Source organism: Pantherophis guttatus, chromosome 2 (assembly GCF_059756535.1).
Source record: "Pantherophis guttatus breed Tessera chromosome 2, ASM5975653v1, whole genome shotgun sequence".
NCBI classification, from domain to species: domain Eukaryota; kingdom Metazoa; phylum Chordata; class Lepidosauria; order Squamata; family Colubridae; genus Pantherophis; species Pantherophis guttatus.
The window spans coordinates 159,940,199-159,966,442 of record NC_142064.1 but is presented as its reverse complement, the minus strand read 5'-3'; the positions used below and the strand labels follow the sequence as shown (position 1 = coordinate 159,966,442).

The following is a 26,244-nucleotide window of genomic DNA, read 5'->3' as shown; positions in this document are numbered from 1 at the left end:
TCTCTCTTTCAACAGGAACGGATTTTCCTCACTCTCTCCAACTATATTTTCACAGCAGTGTTCTTGGCTGAAATGACTATAAAGGTAAATAATCCAGCATAATCCAGTTTCTGATCATCAACAATCATCACATTATGTAATTTCACCATCACTGAATTTATCCCATCTACCCACATTGTATATCAGCATGGACATGAATTTTCCAAGATCCATGTAAAGCTCTGTGTGTGATTGAAACTCATAGGCATCCATGAACCATCATCTTTTTTTAACAACCCCATAATCCCTTGCGGGATGGAGTCTGGGCAACTGAATGGAGCTAGCAGAGTGTTTACTGATACCCTTCTAGTCGCCAATGCAGAGTTTTGTTCAGCAGATATATTCTCATTGTGCCCAGAGAGAGAAATATCTGCCTCTACCTAGGATTGAACTCACAGCTGCCTGATTGTGAGGTGAGAGCTCCACCTCTAGGCCACCGCACCACTCCATACTGACTATAAGCATCCATAATTGCTGTACCCATATTCCTAGAGTTAGGTGCTAGACTCATATTTTTACTGGCAAACTGCAGTTTATTTTAAAATAAGATTAATGACTTCTGTGATTTTAATATTTGCATAGATTGTGTATTATTCTGTACAGTGCATATACAAGAATGCGAACAGAGATTCCAATGAGAAAATGTCTTTTCTTTCACTCAAAGCGTATACATTCCTTATTCTTTCCACAATTTAAGCACATGCCTAAACTTAAACTACTGTTAAAGGTGTTGGACATTATGGAAAAAATATCAAACGTATACTCTTTTATAAAGTGCCTCATCATAGTATCGTCAGTTCTACATCCACGCTTACTTTGATACCAACAGGGTACATAATGTTATGGTAGATTTATATAAGAAAATTACTTGCCCAGAGAATTTTAATTATATTATTTCTGGCAGGAAAGGAAAGAGAAGAGAAGAGATGGGAATGGGAATGGGAATCTCTGCCTCATGTATCCCATCTCTCATTGCAGCTATATTTGAGCTTTAGTTATAGAGGGACTTGGAGATATAGCAGCTATAGCTATTCAATTAAGCCCAAACAATGAGCCCAAGTAAAGTCTGTCTATAAAGAATCACCCAATTTCTGAATTCTGAGTCTGGAGGAGAAACTCTCTCCAAATAACATAAAACCAATTCTGGATTAAGATTGTAATATCAATTATGTTTTCTTGAGACGGCAAATTTTAATGTCCCCCCCCCCCCAAGTGGTATTTCATTTCCAGAAAGATTTTTTTTAATGGTTTTGGTAACATCTTGTGGGGAGCAGAATATTCATTTCTGATGCAGAGGAATCAGTGAAAGAGGAAGGACTATTGACCGAAGTAGGATGCCAGAGTAGCTAGTTTGTTAAAACTAGTTGCCATATATTTGCTGGGTTTACTCCCTTCTTTCTCCTCCCTCTATGTTTTCTTATAATATCTTTGTAATCACAAAGGCTTTTAATCACAAAGCAGCTTGTCATGGTTGAATTTATGCAGCAAATGCAAGAAAGTGTTTAAAGCTTTAAAAACCTACTAATTTTTAATGGATTAGAATCCATTTCATTTGAAAATGAAGAGCATAAAATGTTATTCTAAATTAGACACGTGTTGGGGGAAGGAGTTGTAAGAAGCAAATTTAGAGGGTAATGAAATGTAAAAACTAAAGTCTGTGGCATTCGTAATAGACTACCACCATCCGTAGCATATACTTGTAAATACTGAATTCAGATTCTCCGCAACATTTTAGTACGGTGCATGCATTTTATGAAGATTATGCTTATTTCAGGGCTTATTTTCAGTATCTCAGTTTTTATGTACTATGTTCTCTTTGAGAAACTTCCCATTTAAACTTAGCTTGCTTAAGATAAGACCAGAGGGTTACATTTTCTAAAGTGCTTTGTTCATATTTTTTTAATTCCTTGAGAAAATGTAAAAAAAAAAAAAAAAAAAAACCTCATCCTTCTTTCAACAGACTCTAAGGAGAACAAAAAAGTTTTCAGTAAAGAGCGAACATGTATGTGTGTCAGTGTTTGTGTATATACAAAAACAAATGAACTAACAATTTTTTTAATGTTTAAGATTTGAGTGTGTTTGTGACCTCTGTATTCTGAAGTTTCACATCTAGGATAATATATGGTTATTACATCCTTAGTGCTTCCCTCTGTAGTTACTGACAAAAATAATCATGTATGCCACTCTTTTACGAAATTGCCACACTTTATGGTAGATGTGGCAGTTAGGTTTTGAATTGCATTAAAAATACCTCAGTGTTAAAGGAACAATCTGGAATGTTTCTGCAGAGTTATTTTTATGAACCTTACACCATAACACTTTGTAGAACCTGCTTAGTTATGTTTCTATAACTGGGAAGTCAATGCATTTGCAGTCACGTATGTGTAAATCGTGCATTATAAACTTACTGATGGCGTGGTGACTAAATTAGTCATATTCTGTTGCAATTTGGAATCTTGGCAGGTTGTGGCTCTGGGCTTGTGCTTCGGAGAGAAGGCCTACTTGCAAAGCAGTTGGAATGTGCTGGATGGGGTACTAGTCCTCATCTCTATGGCTGACTTCCTGGTTTCAATGGTTTCTGATAGCGGAACGAAAATCCTTGGAATGCTAAGAGTTTTAAGGCTTTTGCGGACTCTTAGGCCATTAAGGTAAGAAAAAAATCTGCTGGGTGATGCAGAACTGGCATAAATTAGGAGAGGAGAAACTAATGAACTTTGTGATGGATACAAAACATAAGGCAAGGACATTTTAACCATGTTTTTTCCCCCAACATATATTAGAGAACATGCCTGAAGGGTTATTCAGTTATTGTTAATCCCCAATATATGTTATCCTAATGTCTTTTATATTCTCACATACTTTCTGTCTCTATGGCCCCTTTAAGCCTAATTCACACATCTGCTGGCCTGAGAGAGAAAAAAATGAATGAGCTGAGAGTGCCTAGGTTTTACCCACGGAATCCCCTGCAATCTGAAAATTGCACAACTAAAATGTTGGCAGTTCTCATGTTACGTTGCCAAAAGCAATTTGGTTTTATGAGTTAACAAAGCTTCAGAAGATATATAAGGAGAATGAGTCATACATATTTTACAGAATAACAGGGTTGGAAGGGACCTTGGAGGTCTTCTAGTCCAACCCCCTGCTCAAACAGGAGATCCTGTATCATTCCAGAAAAGTGGTTGTTCAATCTCTTCTTAAAAGCCGCCAGTGATGAAGGACTTGAGGCAAGTGTCTATGGAGATTTTCAGTCACCCAGGTCATGGTGGTCCCAAAGGTGCTTTTTCAAGAGGCAACTGGACTTTCTGATTTTTCTTTGAAGACATTTTGCTTCTCATCCAAGAAGAGAGCTGAAGAAGCTTATTGGATGAGAAGCAAAACATCTTCAAAGAAAAACCAGAAAGTCCAGTTGCCTCTTGAAAAAGCACCTTTGTGTTCTGCCCCAGGTCCGGATTCCCAAGGATATTGACACACACCAACGGTCCTTATCAAATTTATTAAGTAGCAAGAATAAACCAAAGTCCGGCAAAGGTTGGCAACCAGCCCAGAAAACAAAATACGATAAGACTTTTCCAAAAAATCCTCTGATGATAATTACAAGTTGTTTCCAGCAAGAAACTTACTAAAGGCGTGTGACTTAAATAGGCTAAGGGAGTGGCCAATTATCCTCAAGCCTTACTCTTGAGGAGACCTCCTCCTCCTGCGTAGTCACTCCTGCCTTTTGGGAGCCCTGTGTGCTCGAGCATTGAGAAGAGGCTCCTCCACTTTGCTCTCTCCACTTGAAGGAGCCTCTGCAATAAACTATTTGCAGTAGTAATTTTCAACATAGTTCCAGCTGATTTTTGAAATGGCAACCCAGGTGCAGCAGTGGGTTGCTTCTGGTTTGCCCCGGGTCGGGTGAACTGGTAGCGGCAGCAGCGGTGGGAGGCTCCACCCACCCGCCCGGATGCTTCTGCGCATGCGCAAAAGCATCACACACAAGCACGCGTGTGCCCACAAGCGAACCGGTAGCGACGGGTTTAGAAACCCATCCCTGCCCAGGTGCTGTTGTCCAGATCAAGGAGTCACTGATTGAATAGCTGCTAGCTGGAGATTTAGGAGCATCTATCCACATGTATACACTGCCCATGTCTATTGCTTCGTATAAAAAGTATGCCTAGACCAGGAAAAAGTTTCATTCAAGAGAAACTTTGATTGGAACAAAGTGTCTTCTCCAGAACATCTTATCCCCAGATAGCCAATCATCCTTCACTTTTACTGGACTTTCGAACAGCTGTAAAGATTGGAAATTTTAGCAAGGCATTTAGAGATGCAGAGACTAGCTTACCCCATGGGTGGCCTTTCATGGTTGGTCCTTAATACATGGGACGATTTTAACTCCTTCTGTTGATATTCTGTAAGCTGCTCAGAACCTGTGGGAATTTAGTGACGTAGAAGCCTAAAGAAGGAAAGAACTAAATACAGAATACGTGATCATTATAGAACAGTGTTAATGTATTACTGCAAATACTTGTATTACATTTTTTTTTTAGAATTTTCTTGCAGAGGGGTTTAAAGCAGCTGCCATCAGAAAGAGTGTAACAGCAATCCACATCATTAAAATCATAAAATATGCAATGCAATTATTACTTTGAACAGCATAAGGGGAAAAGGTTTAAAAGAGAATCTCCATTTGCCATCAGTTACACAAATGGCCTGAAAAACATGACTTTTTCTATATATAAATATGAATTTTATCAGCAACAGCCCTAATGGGGGACTATTTAAACTACTTGAATTGCATATATTGGTTTATGCAAGTTTATTGTTAAATAAACTTGCATAATTTAACGATATGACTCACGATGACTATAAATGTAAATCTAGTTCTGATTTTATAAGAGGTATTGTTTTATGGAACTTTTTTCTATCTCTTTCTGTCATATTTTCCTTTCTTTCTGCACATAGTTTTTAAGAAAGACGCAACAATTTAAGTACCAATAAGGTCCAAAGCTGTCTATAAGGGTAAAAGAACAGGTAACTGAAATGAACACAGACAAATTCATGATTGCAAATTGTTGTTCAGATCATTCAGAAACAATATTGGTTGCAAACTGAAAGATGCACAGGGGAGAGAGAGAGAGAGTTATTTTTCCTCTTTCTCAGGAACATTTTTTCCAGAGCAGTGAGCCTAGTGGGGACATTAACTATTAGTGGCCATAGCATTTTGGAAAGCATTATGTTTCTATAGGCTCCCTGTATTGCAATATTTCCTGCAAAACCATCCTTTTGGCAGCAGTTACAATGCTTGGTAAGCTACCTTCACACACATAACCATCCCTGTCAAGAAATGCCCTCTCTGTTGCTGTCAGTCTTGCCAGGTAGTCCATAGAGGAAGCATGACTAGATGGACTAATTCTGCTTTCATTATATAGGGTTACATTAACAGAATGTTGCAAGTCTGAAAATACAGTTCTCATGAATTCATCAAAGCCTGGCACTTCACAAGCAATTCCATCAACAGACACGTTGACCTACAACCAGCCTACGAACCCCTCAGAATCCAAATCAACCACACAGCCAACTAGTGACAACACCGACCCTCAACCAAGCCACACAACACCCCCCCACACCAGCAGTTCACCTCCCAATGACCCTGACCTGATGTAACCTCCTTATCACAAGACCCATCACAAGACTCACTGATGATTCACAGCTGAACCATCACAAGACCCTCACTTGACATACCCACACCTGAAGCCCCTTATAAACAGAAGAACATTGACCCTCACAGCCCCTAAACTCTGCTGAAGATGTTACCTAACCTGGTAATGAAACGTTCAGAAACCAAACTACAAGCTCGGAGAATGAACCTTCACCCTCATCCTATACCTGATATTTGCCACTATTGCAAAAATACAGCTCTTCCGCCATTACCTTTACTGCCCAAGAAACTAAGGAGGGCCATGTTTATGCTGCTTCTATTGGCTCAGTTGCCTCTTATCCAACTGTTTCCCTGACTATGCCTCTTCCCCGTGTTTCCCAAGATCATTCCCACAAACCATTATAGCTGCTATTCTACAAGATTGCCTAGTTTTCCTGGCCGTTAGTTGTCTTTCACTGTCCCAGAAGATTTATTTTTTCTTCCTAGCCTTTTCCCACCAGTGCAGGGTCTGGGTTTTTTCCCCCACATCAATTGAGTGTTGATCCATTGGTTGCAAAGGAATTGACTGACTGGCTTGTTGCTCATCCAAGCCTGAAGCTGTTGGCTGAGATAGTGACTGGCTCAGTCACCCAGCTGGCTTTCATGCCTAAGGCAGAACTAGAACTCACAGTCTCTTGATTTCTAGATTGTCTTAAACACTAGACCAAACTGGCTCTCCCATTGTTCCAGAAGAATGCCATGGATATTTTCCTACCTAGGTCAGTGTAAGATTATAGGTACAAACAGATACAAAGTACAGGTTTTGCTCCAGTCTTCCAATTCTGTCTCTTAACAATCCCAAAGTATAAAATGGCATATTCTTAATTTGTTATAACTAATCTCTATGCCATATTATCCAAATGAATCCCTTTTTCTAGAGATTTACAATAACAGAAAAGGAGACAAAGGAGGAAAAACCTTGAATATTTAAGTATAGATTCCATAAAGATGAAATGGGTTTTCAGCCAAAGTTTTCATCCATGATATTATTCCTTTTTTAATTGATAAAAGCTTATGGTTGAGCAGAGCAGGATTATGTGAAATATAGGAACAATACTCTCATTTCTACTTTTCCTCTTATCCAGAGAAAAAGTTTCTTTTATTATTATTATTTTAAAAAAATATTATTTTATTAATTTTAAAAGTAAAAATGGACATTGCTCAACGTCTCTGGTTTCTAACATTTATGTCAATATGACGTAGGAGATATGTAAATTTGTATATAGAGCAAGGAATAGATTACTTATTAACTTGATTTTGACAGAGAAAAAGTTTTTGAGGATAAATCACTTATCTAGGCTGCCCTTATGACATACTTTATTCTGGAGACATAAGAGTTGATGAGGATTTTCGTTATTACGGCTTGTGATATATGACACCACTCTGAAAAGTCCTTTAAGAAGAAGAGAAGGGAAGGATAACAACTATTTATCAAAAACTCCCTGATGTATAGTAGTATTTGTAGATCCCTTGTATGTATGAATTGATCACAATCAAAGTATTTCTACCTAAAGCATCCAAACCACAGTGTCTGAGATCATCTGCAAGACAAATTTATGTAGAATAATTTTGGTAAGTTGAGTCCCCTGACTTTGGCTTCCAATATGTATGAATTATTCAGCTTTCATAATACGAGGATACAAAAATCATTTTGTAGCTTTTTTCTTTTATATTCTTACTGCGCTCCTCTTCTCTCTCTTTCTGGCAAATGGAAATGGCTCCCATGGATAAGATATGGTAATTTGCTTGTCCAAGTTACCATTAAGATGCTGAAAATACGATTTCTTCATTGCTGATGCTCCTACACAAACATGATCCAGCAGTGCTCTGCATCTGAGAAAAAAGCATCGATTAACGATGCCTGGAGGCCACAAATAAAATCATGCTGCCATCTTTCAGTGATTCGGAATTCGTCATTTTCTGAAAAAAGTCCTTACATTTTTATTTCCTGGAGACATAAGAACTGCATTATCACTGAAGCCAGTGAAATGGTATAGAGGTTTTAAGGCCAAACAGTACTTACTTTGCACGAAAGAAATCTAAATGTGGGTTTCAATGTTCAGAATAAATGATGCAAGTTGCATAATGCATCTTGTAACCATTTGCAGATGATTTTTCATGATACAGTTTGCTTCAAGGAATCTATTATCCTCCCTCTTTCTCCACCCTCCCCCAGAAACCATAGAAGGTCAGGTTTCTGGAGGAAGGATTCAGGAGACAGGGAAAAATGGTCATGAGAAAGAGACAAAGAATTCATGCTGAAGACCACTGGAAAGCCTATCTAGCTCATGCAAAGCTTTCATCAAAACCTGCCTACTTATTTCCAAAACTATTTCTCCAGCCCATGGCTTTCCCCCCCCCCTCCTTTTGGTAGGAGACAGCTTAAACAAAAACTTGTCTTTTTTTAGCCCAAAGGGCGCCACTTCATACATGCGCCCTGTGATGTGGTAGCTACAGAGGATGCAAACCAGATGGGCATTGCTCCACATGGTATGCCGTCTGTGTGAAGTCTTGGCCTTTTGATCCAAGCCAGCTTTAACCACACCATTAAAACCCTCGCTTTCGTAGAAGTTGTGCAAGCATCATTAATAGTGGCCAGAGTCATGTGGTTGCGACTTTTACTCAAGGTTTCCTGTCTAAGGCAGGTGACGTGATGACTACCACATATTTTACCTTCTACCTGAATTAAATGTGTGTATTGCATAGCTGATGAAAATAAACATGATCCATCTGCTTCCTGTTTTTTTTAAAGAAGAGACTCCAATATCCTATTATTAACATGAAGTGATCCTCTGTATATATATATATATTTACTATAATTGCTCAGGAAAAGTAATTGAGATGAGAAAGTGCTATATTTCTATTATAGCTGGGGACTATGCTGGATTTTTTTTTTTTACTTCAAGACAGCAGAAGAGTGATAATATTGAAAATATAATTAGTTTATTTCTATCACTTAGGGACAGCTTTTAAAAGCTCTACTGCTTTTAACTGTTTGGTGAAATACTGCAGGCTGGGCTTAGTATGGTTAATTTAATCAGAAATACTCAGATGCTTGAAGATTAATGTTTTACCAGTCTTAGCCAAAGCAGTTCCTCTTTGATAAACAGTTGGCATTCCAGCCCATCTGGAAATCACCAGACGAGGAAAGGCTGCATTATACATTTATTATATCCGTAGAAAGGGGTGAACTGCCCCTCGTGTCCCACCAAGATTTGCTCTAATAGAGGAAGGCTAGTAAGGATGAGAGAGCTTTCCCTGAGAAAATACAACTGCAGCCACTGGAACACTCCAGTGGAGCAACACGCTCCAGTCCGGCTTCAGACCTGGATACAGCACAGAAACGGCATTGGTCGCGTTGGTGGATGATCTCTGGAGGGCCCGGGATAGGGGTTATTCCTCTATCCTGGTCCTATTAGACCTCTCAGTGGCTTTTGATACCATCGACCATGGTATCATGTTGCGCCGGCTGGAGGGACTGGGAGTGGGGGGCACCGTTCTGCGGTGGTTCTCCTCCTATCTCTCCGACCGGTTGCAATCTGTGTTGACGGGGGCAGCGGTTGACCCCAAGGCGCCTTGTTTGTGGGGTGCCGCAAGGGTCGGTCCTCTCGCCCCTCCTGTTCAACATTTATGTGAAGCCGCTGGGTGAGATCATCCGTGGTTTTGGGGTGGAGTTCCATCAGTACGCTGGTGATACTCAGCTGTACATTTCCACCCCAGACCATCCCAATGATGCCTTGGAAGTGATGTCCCAGTGCCTGGAGGCCGTGCGGGTCTGAATGGGGAGAAACAGGCTTCGACTCAACCCTTCCAAGACCGAGTGGCTGTGGCTGCCGGCGTCCCAGTATAGCCAGCTGACGCCATCGCTGGTTATTGGGGGTGAATCATTGGCCCCCACGGAGAGGGCCTGCAACTTGGGTGTCCTCCTGGATGCGCGGCTGTCTTTAGAGGGGCATATGACAGCCGTGGCCAGGGGGGCTTTTTGTCAGGTTCGCCTGATGCGCCAGTTGCGCCCCTTTCTGGACCGGGACTCCCTACGCATGGTCACTCAAGCACTCGTCACTTCTCGTCTGGACTATTGTAACGCTCTCTACATGGGGCTCCCCTTGGGGTACACCCGGAGGCTCCAATTGGTGCAGAATGTGGCTGCGCGGGGGATTATGGGAGCGACAGGGCGCTCCCATGTGACTCTTCTCCTGCGCGAGCTGCATTGGCTTCCGGTGGACTTCCGGGTGCGCTTCAAGGTGTTGGTGATCACCTTTAAAGCGCTCCATGGCTTAGGGCCAGGGTACTTACAGGACCGCCTTCTGCCACCAATAGCCTCCCACCGGCCGGTTCGCTCCCACAGAGAGGGCCTCCTCAGGGTGCCGTCGGCCAGACAATGCCGGCTGATGACCCCCAGGAGGAGAGCCTTCTCTGTGGTGGCACCTACCCTATGGAACAATCTACCCCCAGAGATACGAGTGATCTCCGACCTCCGGATTTTTCGTCGGACCCTAAAAACTTATTTTTTTCAGTTAGCCGGTCTGTCTTGATTTTAGGGTTAGTTTTAAAATTTTAATATTTATTTTAATTGACAAGTTTTAAATTATGGGCCAAATTTATAAATTATTTTAACTTTATTTTTTAACTGTGATGTTTGTATAGATGTTTTTTATCTGGCTGTTCACCGCCCTGAGTCCGAAAGGAGAAGGGCGGTATAGAAATTCGAATAAATAAATAAATAAATAAATAAATAACACTCAACACTCAAGAGAAAGAGAAACTGGCCACTATTCAAACAGGAAGGGAGTTTAAGGGAAGGAAATTCAGGATGAAGGGAGAAAGTCTCTGAGTTGAATTAAGGATGATTGTCTTTTTAAATACTTAAAGCTGGAGGGATGGGGTGGGGGGTAGGGACAACTATGTTGATCTGCATAATCCTGCAGTTTTGTAGTTAACTACAACTGGCCAAAGGTAAGGTGGAAGAAAGAATGCTACCAGAACACTGCCAGTCCCAATACTCAACAAAGGATCAAACACGAAGTGGCAAGCGGGTTTGAGGAGGGAGCAATGTGCAATGCAAGCAAAGTCTTTCAGGAGCGTTTACTATTTTCAAAGTGAAAAGCATTCTTAATACACTTATTAAGAATGCCGGGCTGGGAGAAACTAATGTAGACAGTATTGAGCAACCAATGTTCTAACTCAGTATTAAAGCAATTTCATATGTTTGTAATTTCAAGGAATGTTTAGAGGCTACCTCCATATTATTAGCTGCCTCTTCTTCTTCTTCTTCTTCTTCTTCTTCTTCTTCTTCTTCTTCTTCTTCTTCTTCTTCTTCTTCTTCTTCTTCTTCTTCTTCTTCTCCTCCTTCTCCTTCTCCTTCTCCTTCTCCTTCTCCTTCTCCTTCTCCTCCTTCTCCTTCTCCTTCTCCTTCTCCTTCTCCTACTGCCCTTCCACGTCATATTTTTTTTGGTCCGTGCTGAGACACAAGTTGAGAATGAATAGACAATCAAAATTCACAAATCAGGGTAGAAAAAGTATTTCCTGTGTCGGATGAGGAGAGAACATCTTTCTTCTTCTGTCCTGGTCACTTTTACAGAGGCACAATTAAGAGCGTTTTAACAAACTGCATCACTGTTTGATTTGGTGGCAGCAGTGCCTCAGATAGAAAGTCCATTCAGAGAGTGGTAAAGATAGCTGAGATTATAGGAAGCTCGCTTCCCGTTATTCAGGATACTGCTTATAAGTACTATGTGCTTAGAGCGTGAAGTATTGTTAGAGACCCCACACACCTAATTTACGGTCTGTTTCTGTTGCTCCCCTGTGGGAGGAGGTTTCAAAGTATCTATAACAGGTCTTCTAGATTCTGTAACCATCTGTCTTGAAAACTTGCAGGATTCTCTCGTTTTTTCACCATGTATATGTATACATTCGAACTTGACTGTGATGTTTCTCTGTGTCATATATGTATGGGTATGTGGGTATATGCATAATGGTTATCTTTTGAGAGCTGAATGCAACAAAATTTTGTTTTAATGATTAGTGTACATTTAAAGAGGCAATAAAGTTTTTCTATTCTGTCCTGTCCTGTCCTGTCCTGTCCTGTCCTGTCCTGTCCTGTCCTGTCCTGCTCTGCTGTGCCCTGCCCTGCCCTGCCCTGCACTGTTCTATTCCACTTCTTCAGAGCAGTTTCCCACAATGCTGCCCAATCAATTACTGTATCTAGAAAGTGGGGTTTTACCTGTATATAAAAATGGTTTAGTTACAATGAAAGCAAAATACCTTATTGATTAGAAGCAGCCCATATTAAAGAAACAAGAACTTACAAGTTGTCTACTACATAAATTGTACACCTGAGGCTGTTTGATAACCAAATGTATGATCTGGATTCTCAAAAAATCCTTTCTTTTCCAGAACAAAACTTTTCCTTCCTCTAAGCAATTCCCCAAATAATTCTGTTTTCTACCCTCACTATCTCAAAACATCCTTCCTTTCAACAGGATGTAGGCCTGGTGTGATACAGTTCACCAGTCAAGTTATAACTTGTCTTGTAAGCCTTAATTTGTCACTTATCATTATTTAATTTGTGTCAATATTAACTGTTACAGGGACTGCATAGGGGTTAATAGCAACCAACGTCCCATTAATCCCCTGCATATTTTATCCTTAAGATAATGTCTGGTTATGTGGTTGATTCTTTTGGGGGAGGGTATTCTATTAACTTGGTCTTTATCTTTTATAATGCCATGATGGTGATCAAGGCAATTATCTAGGGGAGGAGTAGAAATAACAGCTATTTTGAACCTCAGTTTAAAAGCATCTTCCTAGGATTGTATTTCTTACATTTTTGCAAATGCCTAACAAGTTTGTTACTATTTATAAAAAAGTTATCATATCCACAACCTTATCTTTTTACACATTTAATATATTGGTTTAAATAAGTTTAGTTATGATTTCCTTAGGTTCTGTAATATTGTATTAGTTTATTATGGGTGCAAACATCTCTACAGTAAATATTAATGTAGTAGTGGCTCATATACTGTCCGATTGTAGGAATGTGAGTGTACTGAAATATAGGTAGTCCTTGACTTATGACCACAATTGAGCCCAACATTTCTGTTGTTAAGCAAAACAGTTGTTAAGTGAATTTTGTCCCATTATATGACATATCTTAAGTGAATCACTGAAGTTGTTAAGTTAATAACATGGTTGTTGAGTGAATCTGGCTTCTCCAGAGATTTTGCTTATCAGACGGTCACAAAAGGGAATCACATGAACTCGGGATACTGCAACCGTCATAAATATTACCAAGCAACTGAATTTTGGTTATGTGATCATGGGGATTTTGCAACGGCCATAAATGTGAAAAATGGTCATAAATCACTTTTTTCAGTACCTTTTGTAACTTTAAAAGTTCACTAAAAGAACTGTTGTAAATCAAGGACTAACTGTAATTGTTAAATCTGTGTTGTTGTTGTTTTCTAATCTGGTACCCTCATAATACCAAATGCTTGAGAGTTATAGTCCTAACATAGGAATATGACAGGTAGTAGAAGGGTGGTTCAGGGAGGGGGGCCACTATCACAGAGCAAGTCACTATTAACATCAATTGTTCATGTGCTTCTTCTTTACTTTATGAAGCCTTAATGTAGTCATTTCGGCTGCTTGGTTTTCTTATACACCTCTATCTTCCCTATTGACTGCAATATTGACACTACCCAACTGTAAGGCTGTAATCCACAGTTATGACAGTTCCTCGCCTATTCATTAGGGTGCTCCATGATTAAAGGTCCAGCAAAAATGTAGCACAGTGAGCTAGTAAAAGGAGAGTTCAGAAAGGTATAACTCAGATCAAAGGTTAAGATCAAATCAAATAAAAGGGAGGGGAGAGTTGTGAGGAATTTTATTCATTTCTGGAGATTGACTTGTAAAATGTACTGTATAAAATTAGAATTCATCTGTATTCGTCCCCATGGAGAATGCAAAATATGACTTTGGTAGTCCTTTAGAGAAATAGAAGGTGGAATCTGAATTTTTCTGATATTGATCTCTGCTGTTTCTGAGGAGAAGGCTTCAGCTATGCCTGGAAAATGACCCAGGTTCAGGAAATGTCTAAGGAAATGAATGGTCTAGTGGTTAAGGCACCAGGCTAGAAAGCTAGAGATGGTGAGTCCAAGTCCCATCTTAGCCATGTAAGCCAGCTGTGGGCCAGTCACTCTATCTCAGCCCAATCTCCCTCACAGGGTTGTTGTTGAGGGGGAAAAGATGAGAAGGAAAGTGTGATGGATATGTTCACCGCTTTGAGTTATTTATAAAAATTATAAAATTGGGATGTAAATAAATAAATAAATACTTTGAGAGGAAGGGACATAGCCATCTCATAACCATCTCATATTTAAATCATTCTAAGCTATCAGTCTGGAATGTGGACTTTCTGTTTTTCCATATGGCTACAAAGAAGACTTCAAAACGATTTGGCTCTCATTTACATTAAACACAGATTTTTCATGTCCATACTTAGTAGCCGTCTGTTAGCTCGAGTAATAGAACAAACTTCAAATATATAGAAAGGAAGTGAAATGTTCCAAACTTTTCTTCACATTTGTATGGAAGGAAAAGAGGGGAGCATTCAAGCCTGAAGCTTGTTTCAATTTATTCAAGTCACGCTAAATTGTATGTTGAAACTTCCCAAGAATTGGGTAAGATGGGCCAATGATATGATTAAGTATTCAGGTAGCTTCATACAACACTCTTGTACTCACAGGAGCTGAATGACCTTTCTGAAGCTACCATAATATGTTTGATCTGTTCTGAAGCTAAGTATGTCTGACCATCCAGAGTTACTTTAGGGATATGGAATTCATTATTGCATATATGAAAGCACATTCATAATAGTGATTTATAGAATTACTGTTAAACTATGCAGTTGGGTATATTGGTGCATAAAGAAGGAAGGACAAAATATCCTGTTGCATATTTAATAATTATAGGTATTTGTAATTTTGCTTGGGAAAAAAGTGACCTGATTGGTTGCCCAAATATGTTCCTACAAATCTGTTTAACTCAAAAATCTTGAAATAGTAATTCCAAAGGACATTTAGCCAATTTTAAAGGCTAATACAGCAGATAATGGATCAGCCAAAATAAAATCAGAATTAACAAATGGCACTGAAAATATAAATCTGATTGATTAATGCTGCTCCATATTTAGGTGAAATAATGTCACACCACAACTATGCGAGAATTAAAGCATTTGAGGACAATTAAAATAAGAAAGTCCTTCTACTGAGATCAGCCAAAGTCTGTTTTCCTGGGAATGCAAATAATGACAAGGAAAGGATGACAAACAGTACTATATTAATTTCAGCTTTAATGAGAAATGAAATGTAGAAAAAATATGCATTATTAGAGCTTTGGAAAAGGAGCAAAATAAGCGATGGAAAGAGATTTCTCTTAATGGGCAGCAATGCTCAGAAATCCCAAATAGGAAATAGTATCACTAGTGGTAGTAGTTAGATTATAATCATTAATTTTGACTTTTGACAGAAATAAACCTTTGTACACAGGAAAGAAGGGACTTGACTGTTGAATTGTGCTCTGTAATATGAATATGAAGCTAAATTGTGTATTGTCCATGTTGACAAACAGATTACTGTTTAACTTATCAATGAGGGAACTAGTAAAACTATGGTTGTGAAGGTTTCATTTGTTTATTCAGTTTTGCTCATTATAAGAGAAGAAATGTGATAGTCCACGTTATAGGAAACTGAGCTGAAGTATATAGACTGTCAGAACTTCAAGGTTATTCAGATATGAAATGTCTATGGAAATTCTCAGTCATCCAGGTCATGGTTGTCCCAAAGGTGCTTTTTCAAAAGGCAACTGGACTTTCAGGTTTTTCTTTGAAGATGTTTTGCTTCTCATCCAAGAAGCGAAACGTCTTCAAAAAAACCCCAGAAAGTCCAGTTGCCTCTTGAAAAAAAGCATCTTTGGGGCAACCAGTCTGGAAACCCAAACCATGAGTAACAGATTGTAGTAACAGAATCTTGAATGTCTGAAAGTGTTTCCCTCACCTCCCCTGCCTTTACTTCCCATAAAACTAGGGAGGGGACTAGTTTACTTCCCAGAAAACTAGGGACTCCCTTCTGAGTCACTTTTTCCAGTCCTTTTCTTTCTTTGGACTCAGATTTCTCTGACCACATCAGAGGCTGTGGCTCTTCCTTCTGCCTCCCAAGGTTATTCCCACATCCCATTACAGAGACACATCAAAAATAAAATAAATCTTAGGAGGTTCTCCACTGTGTGAAATATATTAGGCTACTGCCTGCAATTTTTGTCCTTTGATATAGAATTTTCCTCATATTTTGACATTTTTGTTGGCAGTAGCCTTAAGGGGAAAAAATATAAGTTGCATGTGCTGCTCTTAACAATCTCTAGATTCTATTGTTTTAAAGTGCCTGTGGGCAAAATGTCTTTTTTAGGTCAGCATCTGGCAAAATCTGTAAATTCAACTGTTCAGAAATGTCTACAGCTGCAAAGTTATTATATTACCCTGCAATCCAGTTACTTTGGGTGTTTTGCCACTGTCCTATCTGCTCTTCAAAGTGGAGCTAAGGAATCAGATAGACAGACAGACTTATATCCTGCCTTTCCTCCAGTCGTTCAATGAGGACAGTATTCCCTCCTCCAATTTTAATTCACAACAGCCCTGTGGGGTAGCTTCAGCTGATTGCTGTTTGTTAGTCAGTGTCACCCTGTTGGTTTTCATAGCTGAAGATGGGTTTCTCTAGTCCAGCATCTTAACTACTTCTTTACATGAGCTGCTTTTCGTAAAAATTGTCTCAAGGCTATAACCCGAGAAATCAGGTGTTCTGCAATATGCATTCCATTTATGATAGTAAATACTTTTATGAAAGTGTTTTTCAAATTTGACCACCTAAGATGTATGGACTTCAACTCGTAGAATCCTCAGCCAGCAAGTCACTTTTTGGAACAGACTCCTACAGGAATTATTTAATTCAATAAAACAAAGTTTTTGTGGCATAGAGGAAAAGTAAAAAAAAAACATACACAGACATTAAGAAGAAATACAGCCTTTCTAAGCTATTGTAAAGTGATAACACCGTGCATCACATTTAGCCTCCTGTAGTCATTATCATTGTTGAATAAATGTATTCCCTAATATAGGCAGAGTTTTCCTCTCTTGGGCCTGACTGAAGTCTATTGAACAGAATAGGTGTCAGTCAATGGAACTCTCTCATTGGCACAATGGCAGTTCCATAGTTTCCTCTTCTATGTATCGATTAGTCCTTTGTGAACAGTTTAAAGGCTTTCTTCCAAGTGGTTTGCTAGTCTCGTGTCGTAGGATTCTATTAATAAGCCATTTTTGCCTTTCAGGGTCATCAGTCGAGCACAAGGGCTGAAGTTGGTTGTGGAAACCCTGATGTCCTCCCTGAAACCCATTGGAAACATTGTTGTGATTTGCTGTGCTTTTTTCATCATTTTTGGCATCTTGGGAGTCCAGGTAAGTTCTGGGTAGAGTTTCCTGAGAACTTTACTTTACTCATTCAGTACAGAGGGTTTGAGAATTTCATACACATCAATCTTTTCTAATATTGATGTCTCTCATGAGAGGTGGAGCCTACAAGTGATTTTACAAAATTAGATTTTGGCCCTGTGCATGCCTATGGTGAGAGTGACTTATGTTACTCTGCATGATCATGCAATGGTTCTCATTGATGCCAATTTCTTCCCTTCCCTTTCCTTCCCCTTCCTTCCCTTCTTCTTCATCAGTTTCTTCCCTTTATTTATATACATACATACATACATACATACATACATACATACATACATACATACACACACACACACACACATTAATGCACAGTTGTAGAGGGCATTGGAATCCTCATTGGTGTCAGCTAGATTTGACATACTAGATCAGGGGTCCTCAAACTTGGCAGCTTTAAGACATGTGGACTTCAACTCCCAGAATTCTCCAGCCAGCTATGTTAAAGTCCACAAGTCTTAAAGCTGCCAAGTTTGAAGACCTCTGTACTAGATTAACAAGAAAGATATTGTGCAGGGATTTCAATTTTTTTTTCTATCTACTTTTTTGAAAGTTAAATTCAGAACTCTCCTCCTTTTAGATGAATACATGATCTCTATAGAAAAAAATCCATAGGATTATTAAATATAATAATATGAATGAGCATTCTTTGTAAGCCAATCAAAACGTGGAATGAAAACAACTGAAATTGAAGCTCATTCCACATTTTTGTATAATGCCAGTGGTTTTTTTTTTTAATTGATTGCAAGATTCATAGTAACTTAATAATATGCCCATCTGTTCTCTTCATATATTATTTATGGAGAAATGTGCTGATACATAATTGGTTATATCTGTTTTATCCTTGTAACTAAACCAGAGCTCATGTTCAGCATTTGTAAGCCTTATATTTAGCCATATTTAGTGCCATTTCTTCCTTCCCAAGTCCTGCTATGCTGCCTCATGGTGGGGATGGAAACTCCTGGGAGGGATGAGTAAAGACTGCAGAGAATATATACCAAGGGTGTTTGTTTGTATTCCAACTTTATTATTTTTATAAATAACTCAAGGTGGCAAACATATCCAATACACCTTCCTCCTCTTACTTTCCACACAACAGCCACCTTATGAGGTGAATAGGGCTGAGAGACAGTGACTGGCTTAAGATCACCCGGCTGGCTTTCATGTCATGTACTCCCCCACAGCATCACTCAAGATCTCAAAGTCACACTAGCTGACCAGTTAAAGCTTGCCTATGAAGGGAAGCAGCAATATGGGAACATGTTGAATGATCACTTTAACAACAATGGCAAAAGGTATTATTTCAAACAGTGCAGGGAAAGGTAAAGCAGTCCTATATTTTACCAAGAAAACAACATAGATAGATCATATAAAATGATTGATAATATAGTGCCAGATGGTATACCCATCAGGTCAGATGATACTCAACTTGTTACTTAGGAAGACTTGAGGGTCTTTTGAAGTAACAATGGTATATATGACACGGCCAGATTATAAAGCCTTCTGGATATTTAATTGCTGATGCAATGGGGAAAAAAATGAGCTGCAAAGAGAAAATTATAGTGGAAACATAGAATGTTTCATAGCATGAACACGGAATAACTCAGCATAGTAAAAGACAAAAAGTTCTACCTATTGACATTTTAGGCATTAGCAGATTGAAGTGTGCTGGCATTGAACATTTCAATCACAAGATCAAACTAATGACAACGTATACAACAACCGACCTTAAAATTGATAATAACATGGACATTTGATTAACTACCATCAAACTGGTGTCAACTTTTAATGATCACATAGATTTTCTACAGGAGAATTGGTCCTAAGTCTGGTCCTTCAAGTCTTCTGGTAATATACTATGAAAGCAAAAATTGAACTTTGAAAACACAAGATAGAAGAAAGAATATTAATGTTTTTGAACTCTGGTGTTGGAGAAGACTTTGGAGATAAACAAATGGTTGAACAAGTTAATCTAATGTTCTCAAACAAGGGACAAGTTATCATATTTTGGACACATTATGTAAAGACTCAAATCCCTTGAGAATTTCACAATGGTGGAAGGTGGAAGAATGATCATCAGCAAGAAGGAGGAACTTTATTATAATGGCAAGGGATGTACCATTAGGAAACCAGAAAGATGAGGATCAGAGGACAGAGGACTTTCTCTGGAGAAAGTCTACTGATGTGATCTTAAAGAGTTGGCACAATCTTGATAGCATGTAATCAGTCAATCAATCAATCAGTCCCACTTCCCAAACACAAGAATTGTCTATTGGATATTCTATTCCTTGCTTGGAACTCTTTCCAAATATGTTGATTCCTGGGTTCTGTCTTATCTTCCATTGCTGTAGACTAAACAACAGCAAATTATTGTCATAGACACTATGATAAGAATCTGGTTAGTTCATTTTGTTTTGAAGGAGTTTGCTGTTTGGTTTGGTTCGAAGGAGTTTAATTAAGAAAGTAGAATTAGTGCCCAACTATGATTAAGCTAGGAGAACTCACTCACTGTTGATGCTTGCTATGCGGCTACCACCCAGTTACTTATCCTAGGTAAAATAAAATAAAATGCCACCTTATGTGAGATCTGTCACTCTGTGTGCTGATCCCTATTATTTGGACTGCTCACAGGTTTGACATTTATTCTAGAGTTCAGATAAAGAGGTGATATTTTAAAAGCTGGTGAGAATAGTGCCTTGCCATAGGGAAACAAGGCATGACCATGCTAGGACCTGCTGTCACTCGATAAAAAAAAGTGAAGGCATCTCAGCTTAGGCTAATACAGGCCACTCTGTTCCATCTATCATAATAGCTGTCATGCTCTGCCACTTCATGTTTGCCATTGAATATGTGACACAATTAATCCCCTGGGATTTTTATAGTTTTCTCCTGGTTGATAATCACATCTGACATTGTTGAAATCAAGTCTTAAGGGTTGTTTGGCTTGTTTTAACACAAAGTGATGTCGATGCCTTCTCTGCTATCTGTATGAAGAATTTCAGCTGAGGTCTCTGCTCAAGTAGGAGAAGCAGCACTTTTCAAAACTCTCCCTTCTGTGTCACTTTTTCAGATGTGCACTCTTGTCTCTTATTTAACCTAGCAGCCACTACATCGTGTTTATTTAAGTAGGATTAAACTCTAGTTTAAAAAGGAAGCCACTCTCTTTATACATGGCTGTTGTTCAGCTAGCTTGCCTTGCGTCGCTTCTCTCCTGGTAGCAATCATAACAACAGCTATGCAAATCACAGCTTCATCAGTAATATGGTTGAGGCTTTAATCTCTCCTTTTGGAAGTGGCGCATCAGTTCTTCCCCTTGCTGAAATTTTGGGAGAAAAAAGAATCTTAAGTTCCATTTGTCTGAACAGGTTTTGATAGCTGAACTCATCAATTTAATTTCCACTTTAATCTCCTTGCGGTTCTTAGTGAATTAATGTCTACATTTTTTAAAGGACATACAGTGTGGCTGTCCTAAAGGTTTTATTAAGTGCTTTGTAATATACCATAAATCTAAGGAGAGGCAAAATGTAAATATTTTCACTTAAAAAAAAGTAAATTCCAGGATTTTTCTGACAATAGTTGAAATGAAGTCCCCCTAAAAATTGGGGGAGGGTTGACCTTGAATATATCATTTATCTGTTATATTCATTTACTATAGTTTCTATGCCATTCAGTTCCTATTATTTCTGAGCAGTTTACATTAAGCAACAACAAGATTAAAACCATTATAATCTAACAAATATGTTTGCTAACTGTGCCATCTAAGGTTGACAGATAAATCTCCATCATCCCTAATGATTTCCTGAAGAGCCTCGTCTTTGCACCTTGTTTGGAAGTCCAACAGGGTGGGGATGATCCAAACCCAGATGACTTTTTCTAGCAGTTTCATATTTCCTACTAAAAAGTAGAAGAGGGCTGAGCCCTCTGGGAACCCACTCTGGAGTAACTGAAAGTTCAACCTGTCCCCCCACTATCACTAAATAAAATAAAACACTTAGGGGGAAAAGGAGGAGACTACTTCAACACAGTATCTCCCATTCCTAGTCGTCTCAGTTGGTCCAGAAGGGTAGCATATTTGAAGGCAATGAAAGTTACCAAGGGATTCAGAAAAGATCTAGCCACATGCTCCATCCCAGTCCTGCTGAAGATCATCCAACAGGGAGAACATTCTGATTTCCATCCCAGAGTCAGGCATAAATCCTGATTAACAAAGGTCTAAATAATCTATAGCTTTATGCTGACCACCTTTCAAAACCTTCCCTATAGTGTACTGTCTAAAAATATAAAGTTAGAGCCAGGGAATAGTTGTATAAAATAGCTGGGTCAGGACATATTCTTAAGAAGGAGGCACACCATTGCCTCTTTCAAGTTGAGAGATAAATGCTTCTTCCTCAAGAATGTGCACACCACCATCTATAAACCTAGTCTCTTATTACTTCCCTGGTGGCCTTCACAGCTATACTAATAAGTCCATTGACATACAGTTTCTACCATTCTTACAGACCAAAGAAGAGATAATAAGCTTTTTAGCTGCTACTGATCATGAAAGCTATGTTTTAGCACCAGTTTTTAAGACAATGCCAGTTGCTAAGAGGCAAGGGCAGGAGACTGCTAGTGCCCTCAAGTCCTGCTTGGCAGCTCCCAGGGTAGATAGTTGACCACTGGAAAAATATAATCATTAAAAAGGGGGAGGGGTACCCAAGTCTTTAAGAACCATCTTACCCGCTGCCTCTAGCCAACTATGGATTGTCTTTATACTTATTTGTGTTAAAGTATCCATTAAGGCTGAACTGCAAATTTCACCTGGAACATAAATTAGCATAGAGCCGTGATGGCGAACCTATTGCGCAAGTGCCAGAGGTGGCATGCAGCGCCCTCTCTGTGGGCACGTGAGCCGTTGCCCAAGTTCAGCTCTGCTGCACATGCCCACGCGCCTCCCACCAGCCAGCTAATCTTCGGGTCTCTGCTGTGCATATGCGGGGGGCTTGGGAGGGTGCATGCATAGGGAGGGGGGCATTCAGGGTGGCGTGCACACATGCACAGGGGGCAGGGTACATACAGGAGGCGCATGCACAATCATGGGGGCGGGGCACATGTGCAGGGCCTGCATGCGCGTTGCAGTTTGGGGGTTTAGGCGCATGCGCTTTGGGCACTCAGTCCAGAAAAGGTTAGCCATCACTGGCATAGAGGGTAATTCCAAGGCAAGATATGGGATAAATACTTGTAATAAGTAAGATGAAAGTATATGTATTCTAGCATTGTGTCGCACTCAGATGGTTATTTAACAGAATGCCAAAGCTCTATTGGCAAAGGGATAATATTCTTGAAAAACTTTACAGAATACCAATCTTTGCATTGATTGGAGTTTTCAGATAATGCCTGGTTTTCAAATATATTTGTCGTATTTCAATCTGAAAACCTCACCCTACAAGAGCATTGTACAACTTGTTTTGTAAAGCCATGCAGACTGTGCAAGAGCTAAGATTTTTAAGAGGATTCCAAGCTGAGAAAGGTTCAGCCATGACCTCTTTACTGAAAAATTCGCTTTGTTCATTTATTGTAAGTATTTTAATGCTACCTTTTAGTGAAATAGGATGGGCTCATACTAAATCATTACTATGTTTTTGAAAACCAGCAAAGTATAGAATGTATAATGCTGTAATTATACAGCAAAACCTGTATAAATCAAGAATAGCAGCAGCTTAAAAACAGCAATGCTACAGTATTCCTTCCATAAAATTGGATGGCTAAAAGCTTTGGGCTAATGCCAAAAGCTCAAGTGAGATGCAGATGGGCCTCTCTGTAGGAAGAGCTTAAAAATCAGACATTTGCAAATGGTACACTGTGGAAGTCTACAGAAAAAGACCTCCCCGTATTATTTCAGTGACCGAGTATTCTCTCCTTTTTCACAGCTGTTCAAGGGGAAGTTTTTTGTCTGCCAAGGGGAAGACACAAGGAACATTACCAACAGGTCAGACTGTGCAGAAGCCAACTATAAATGGATCCGGCACAAGTATAATTTTGATAATCTTGGCCAGGTACTGATGGAACGGTAATCTGCTGCAGTGCTCCCTTATTTGCTTTGATTCAAAGCAGATGTGAAATAACCTTGTATATATTGCAGCCACCATAGCAAATCATCTACAGCACTTCCTAGTCGTACTGTCTACATTTAAAGATCCTCACTTGGTATACATTCCTATCACAATTAAGACCAGCCCACACTCTTTAGACATTTAATGACTGTACAATAGTGTAATCAAACTCATAACTAGCATGAAGAAAACTTCAGACTCAGGAGACTGAAACCATGAACCCTGCACATCTACTATCTCAGTCCCATCTTGACTATTGCAATGCGCTCTACATGGGGCTGCTCTTGAAAAGCATCCAGAAGCACCAATTGGTTCAAAATGCAGTGACCCACATGGTTTTGTGTAGGCTCAGGTGTGCACATGTGTCAGCTCTCCTGTGGGAGCTACATTGGCTGCCAATTTGCTTCCGGTGCAATTCAAGAAGTTGGTTGTCACCTTTAAAGCCCTTCATGGCTTGGGACCATAGAATTCCTCAGCCAGCAAAGGGAGTTGAAGTCCAAAGCTGGCTGAGGAATTCTGGGAGTTGACGTCCACAAGTCTTAAAGTTGCCAAGGTTTGGAGACCCCTGATCTAAGGGACCATCTCTTCCTGGTTATATCCACCCAACCCACTAGAGTGGGGAGGCAAGGCATGTTGCAGGTCCCATCTCCTAAGGAGGTACAACTGACAGGACCCAGAAGAAGGGTGTTCTCTGTGGTAGCTCCCTCCCTTTGGAATAATATCCCTGCAGAGATTAGACTGTTCTGTCCGTCCCTGTCCCATTCCCCCCCACCCCGACATACTTTCATAAGGCCCTGAAGGCCTGGTTTTGGCAATGGCCTGAAGAACTCAGCGTGGGATGGAGCCCATCAAGTGGCTTGATTGATTGTGTATTGTCACCAGGGAGTTTTTTATTCTTTTATATTGGGTTTTTATTCTTTGTAAGCCACCCAGAGTCACTGAGAATCACTGGTGGCCATAGAAATCTTCTAAATAAATAAATTTACTATTACCCCAGGAAATCATATTTCAGCAGTATGATAAAGGTTAAGTAAAAATGGATGGAGGTTAAAAGTAAGGTTGTTCCTGTTTGTTGGAATAACCCTTCTTGTGAATACTTGATACCTTTTTTCCTGGTAAGAAGCTTTGGCTTATTATTATCAACTAGGTTGAAAACAAAAAAAGTACAAATTCAAACATGAGTCAAGAGGCAGGTAGAATATGATATATATTATATTGTCTTCCCTCTAAGCTAAAATGCTTTGTTTCCTTTTGTTTTTCTAGGCTTTAATGTCTTTATTTGTTCTGGCATCTAAAGACGGGTGGGTGGACATAATGTACGATGGATTGGATGCTGTAGGAGTAGACCAACAGGTAGGTGTTTTGGTACAACATTGCCAGAAGCCCAAGGAATAGGTGTGTTTGCTTTGGAGATTACTCTTTCAAATATTGTGAAATACAAATATTTAGAGTTCCTAAATTTATCATGAACAGTGTTAAATTCTAATCCTGATAGAGTGTAATGGCTTCTCCCTTTATTTTATAGCCAGTCATGAACTATAATCCTTGGATGCTCCTCTACTTTATCTCCTTCCTGCTGATAGTTGCCTTCTTTGTGCTCAACATGTTTGTGGGGGTCGTGGTGGAGAATTTCCATAAATGTCGTCAGCATCAGGAAGAAGAAGAAGCCAAGAGACGGGAAGAGAAGAGGCTTAAACGCCTGGAGAAAAAGAGAAGGAGTAAGGAGAAACAGATGGCTGGTCGGTAGTCTTTCCTCATCTTTCTGAGTCCTGCTTGACCTTTGACAGTCTCCCCTATTCCCTGCCTAGCATTTGAAAGCTAGATCCCCCTCATAAGCATGTCCAGCTACAAAATTTGCATGAAGAAATATAGCACTGGTACAGGCTAAGCAAAAACCAATAGAAATACATCAACAGCTGCATGATTTGCAATTATTTTAATATGCTGGGCAGTTTAAAACGCACTACAGTAATTTAAATATATTTTTTCCATTGTATAAAAGCATAGCTTTATCCAAATAGTGCTGAATGCAAAGACTAACAGTTCCAGAATGGGCCAATTATTTTAGGCGCATTCTGCACTGTTGCTGATAGTTAGTTTCACTATTTGGTTTATTACAGACTTGAAATGTCAAAATGAAATCACTTTTGCTAATTTTTTTGGCTAATATGGACTGACAAAATATAAAATTTTCAAGGATGTAATAATAAAGCCATTTTGTATTAGAATTGCTTGGAAATATAATGCATTTACTTGAGAAATACAGATTCTTTTTCTTTTAAAAAAAATGTCAAAATAAGAAATTAACCAAATGAAATTAACCAATTTGGAGTAAATCTACTGAAACCCAAACTTATTAAGCTATTTAATGTAGAATAAAGCTTAGAACTTTTGATAACCGCATTAGACTTGTGAAATCTGAGAAACTTCACATGTTGTCTTTCTTACTTCAGTTTTTATTTAATTGGAAAAGCAGGAGGTAATGATCAGGTCAGAGGTCACAGGTCAGAGGAACTCTCCTTCATTTTGCATGTTTTCTATTGTTCCTGGCGTCTATTGTCATGTTACCATTCCATGTGTCCATTCATGGTGTTTCGTGTTACAGTCATCTTAATATGTTCTGAAACTTTTTTCTCATTTTTACTTTTATTAAATCCTTTTTAGAGAAGCATCAATATATCTATGGGAATTTCTCTTTAGTTTTAATACAATTGTTTAACCTCCTATTTCTGCTTTGCTTTGCTTTCTATCTGCTTGTTTCAATACTAATTAATAAGACCATAAACAAATTAATCACATCTAATCCTTCTTTATCGTATGATAAAGCCGTTTCTAAACCTTGAATTTTAACTCTCTTTATTCAAATATAAGGATTCCAGACT

At 39.2% G+C, this 26,244-nt stretch overlaps 1 protein-coding gene across 4 annotated transcripts in view; it reads left to right on the top strand.

Annotated features, from left to right (window-relative positions):
- CACNA1G (calcium voltage-gated channel subunit alpha1 G) overlaps positions 1 to 26,244 on the top strand; it is a 419,473-nt gene that overhangs the window by 329,729 nt on the left and 63,500 nt on the right. For 2 of the 4 annotated variants that reach the window (XM_087887148.1, XM_087887145.1), the window contains exons 20-25: positions 16 to 84; positions 2,503 to 2,687; positions 17,099 to 17,225; positions 23,180 to 23,305; positions 24,626 to 24,715; positions 24,888 to 25,080. In XM_087887148.1, coding sequence (XP_087743274.1) covers positions 16 to 84; positions 2,503 to 2,687; positions 17,099 to 17,225; positions 23,180 to 23,305; positions 24,626 to 24,715; positions 24,888 to 25,080 — 790 coding nt within the window. Of the gene's footprint in view, positions 1 to 15; positions 85 to 2,502; positions 2,688 to 17,098; positions 17,226 to 23,179; positions 23,306 to 24,625; positions 24,716 to 24,887; positions 25,102 to 26,244 lie in introns of all 4 variants that reach the window. The other 2 variants (XM_087887147.1, XM_087887146.1) reach the window with 1 other exon arrangement.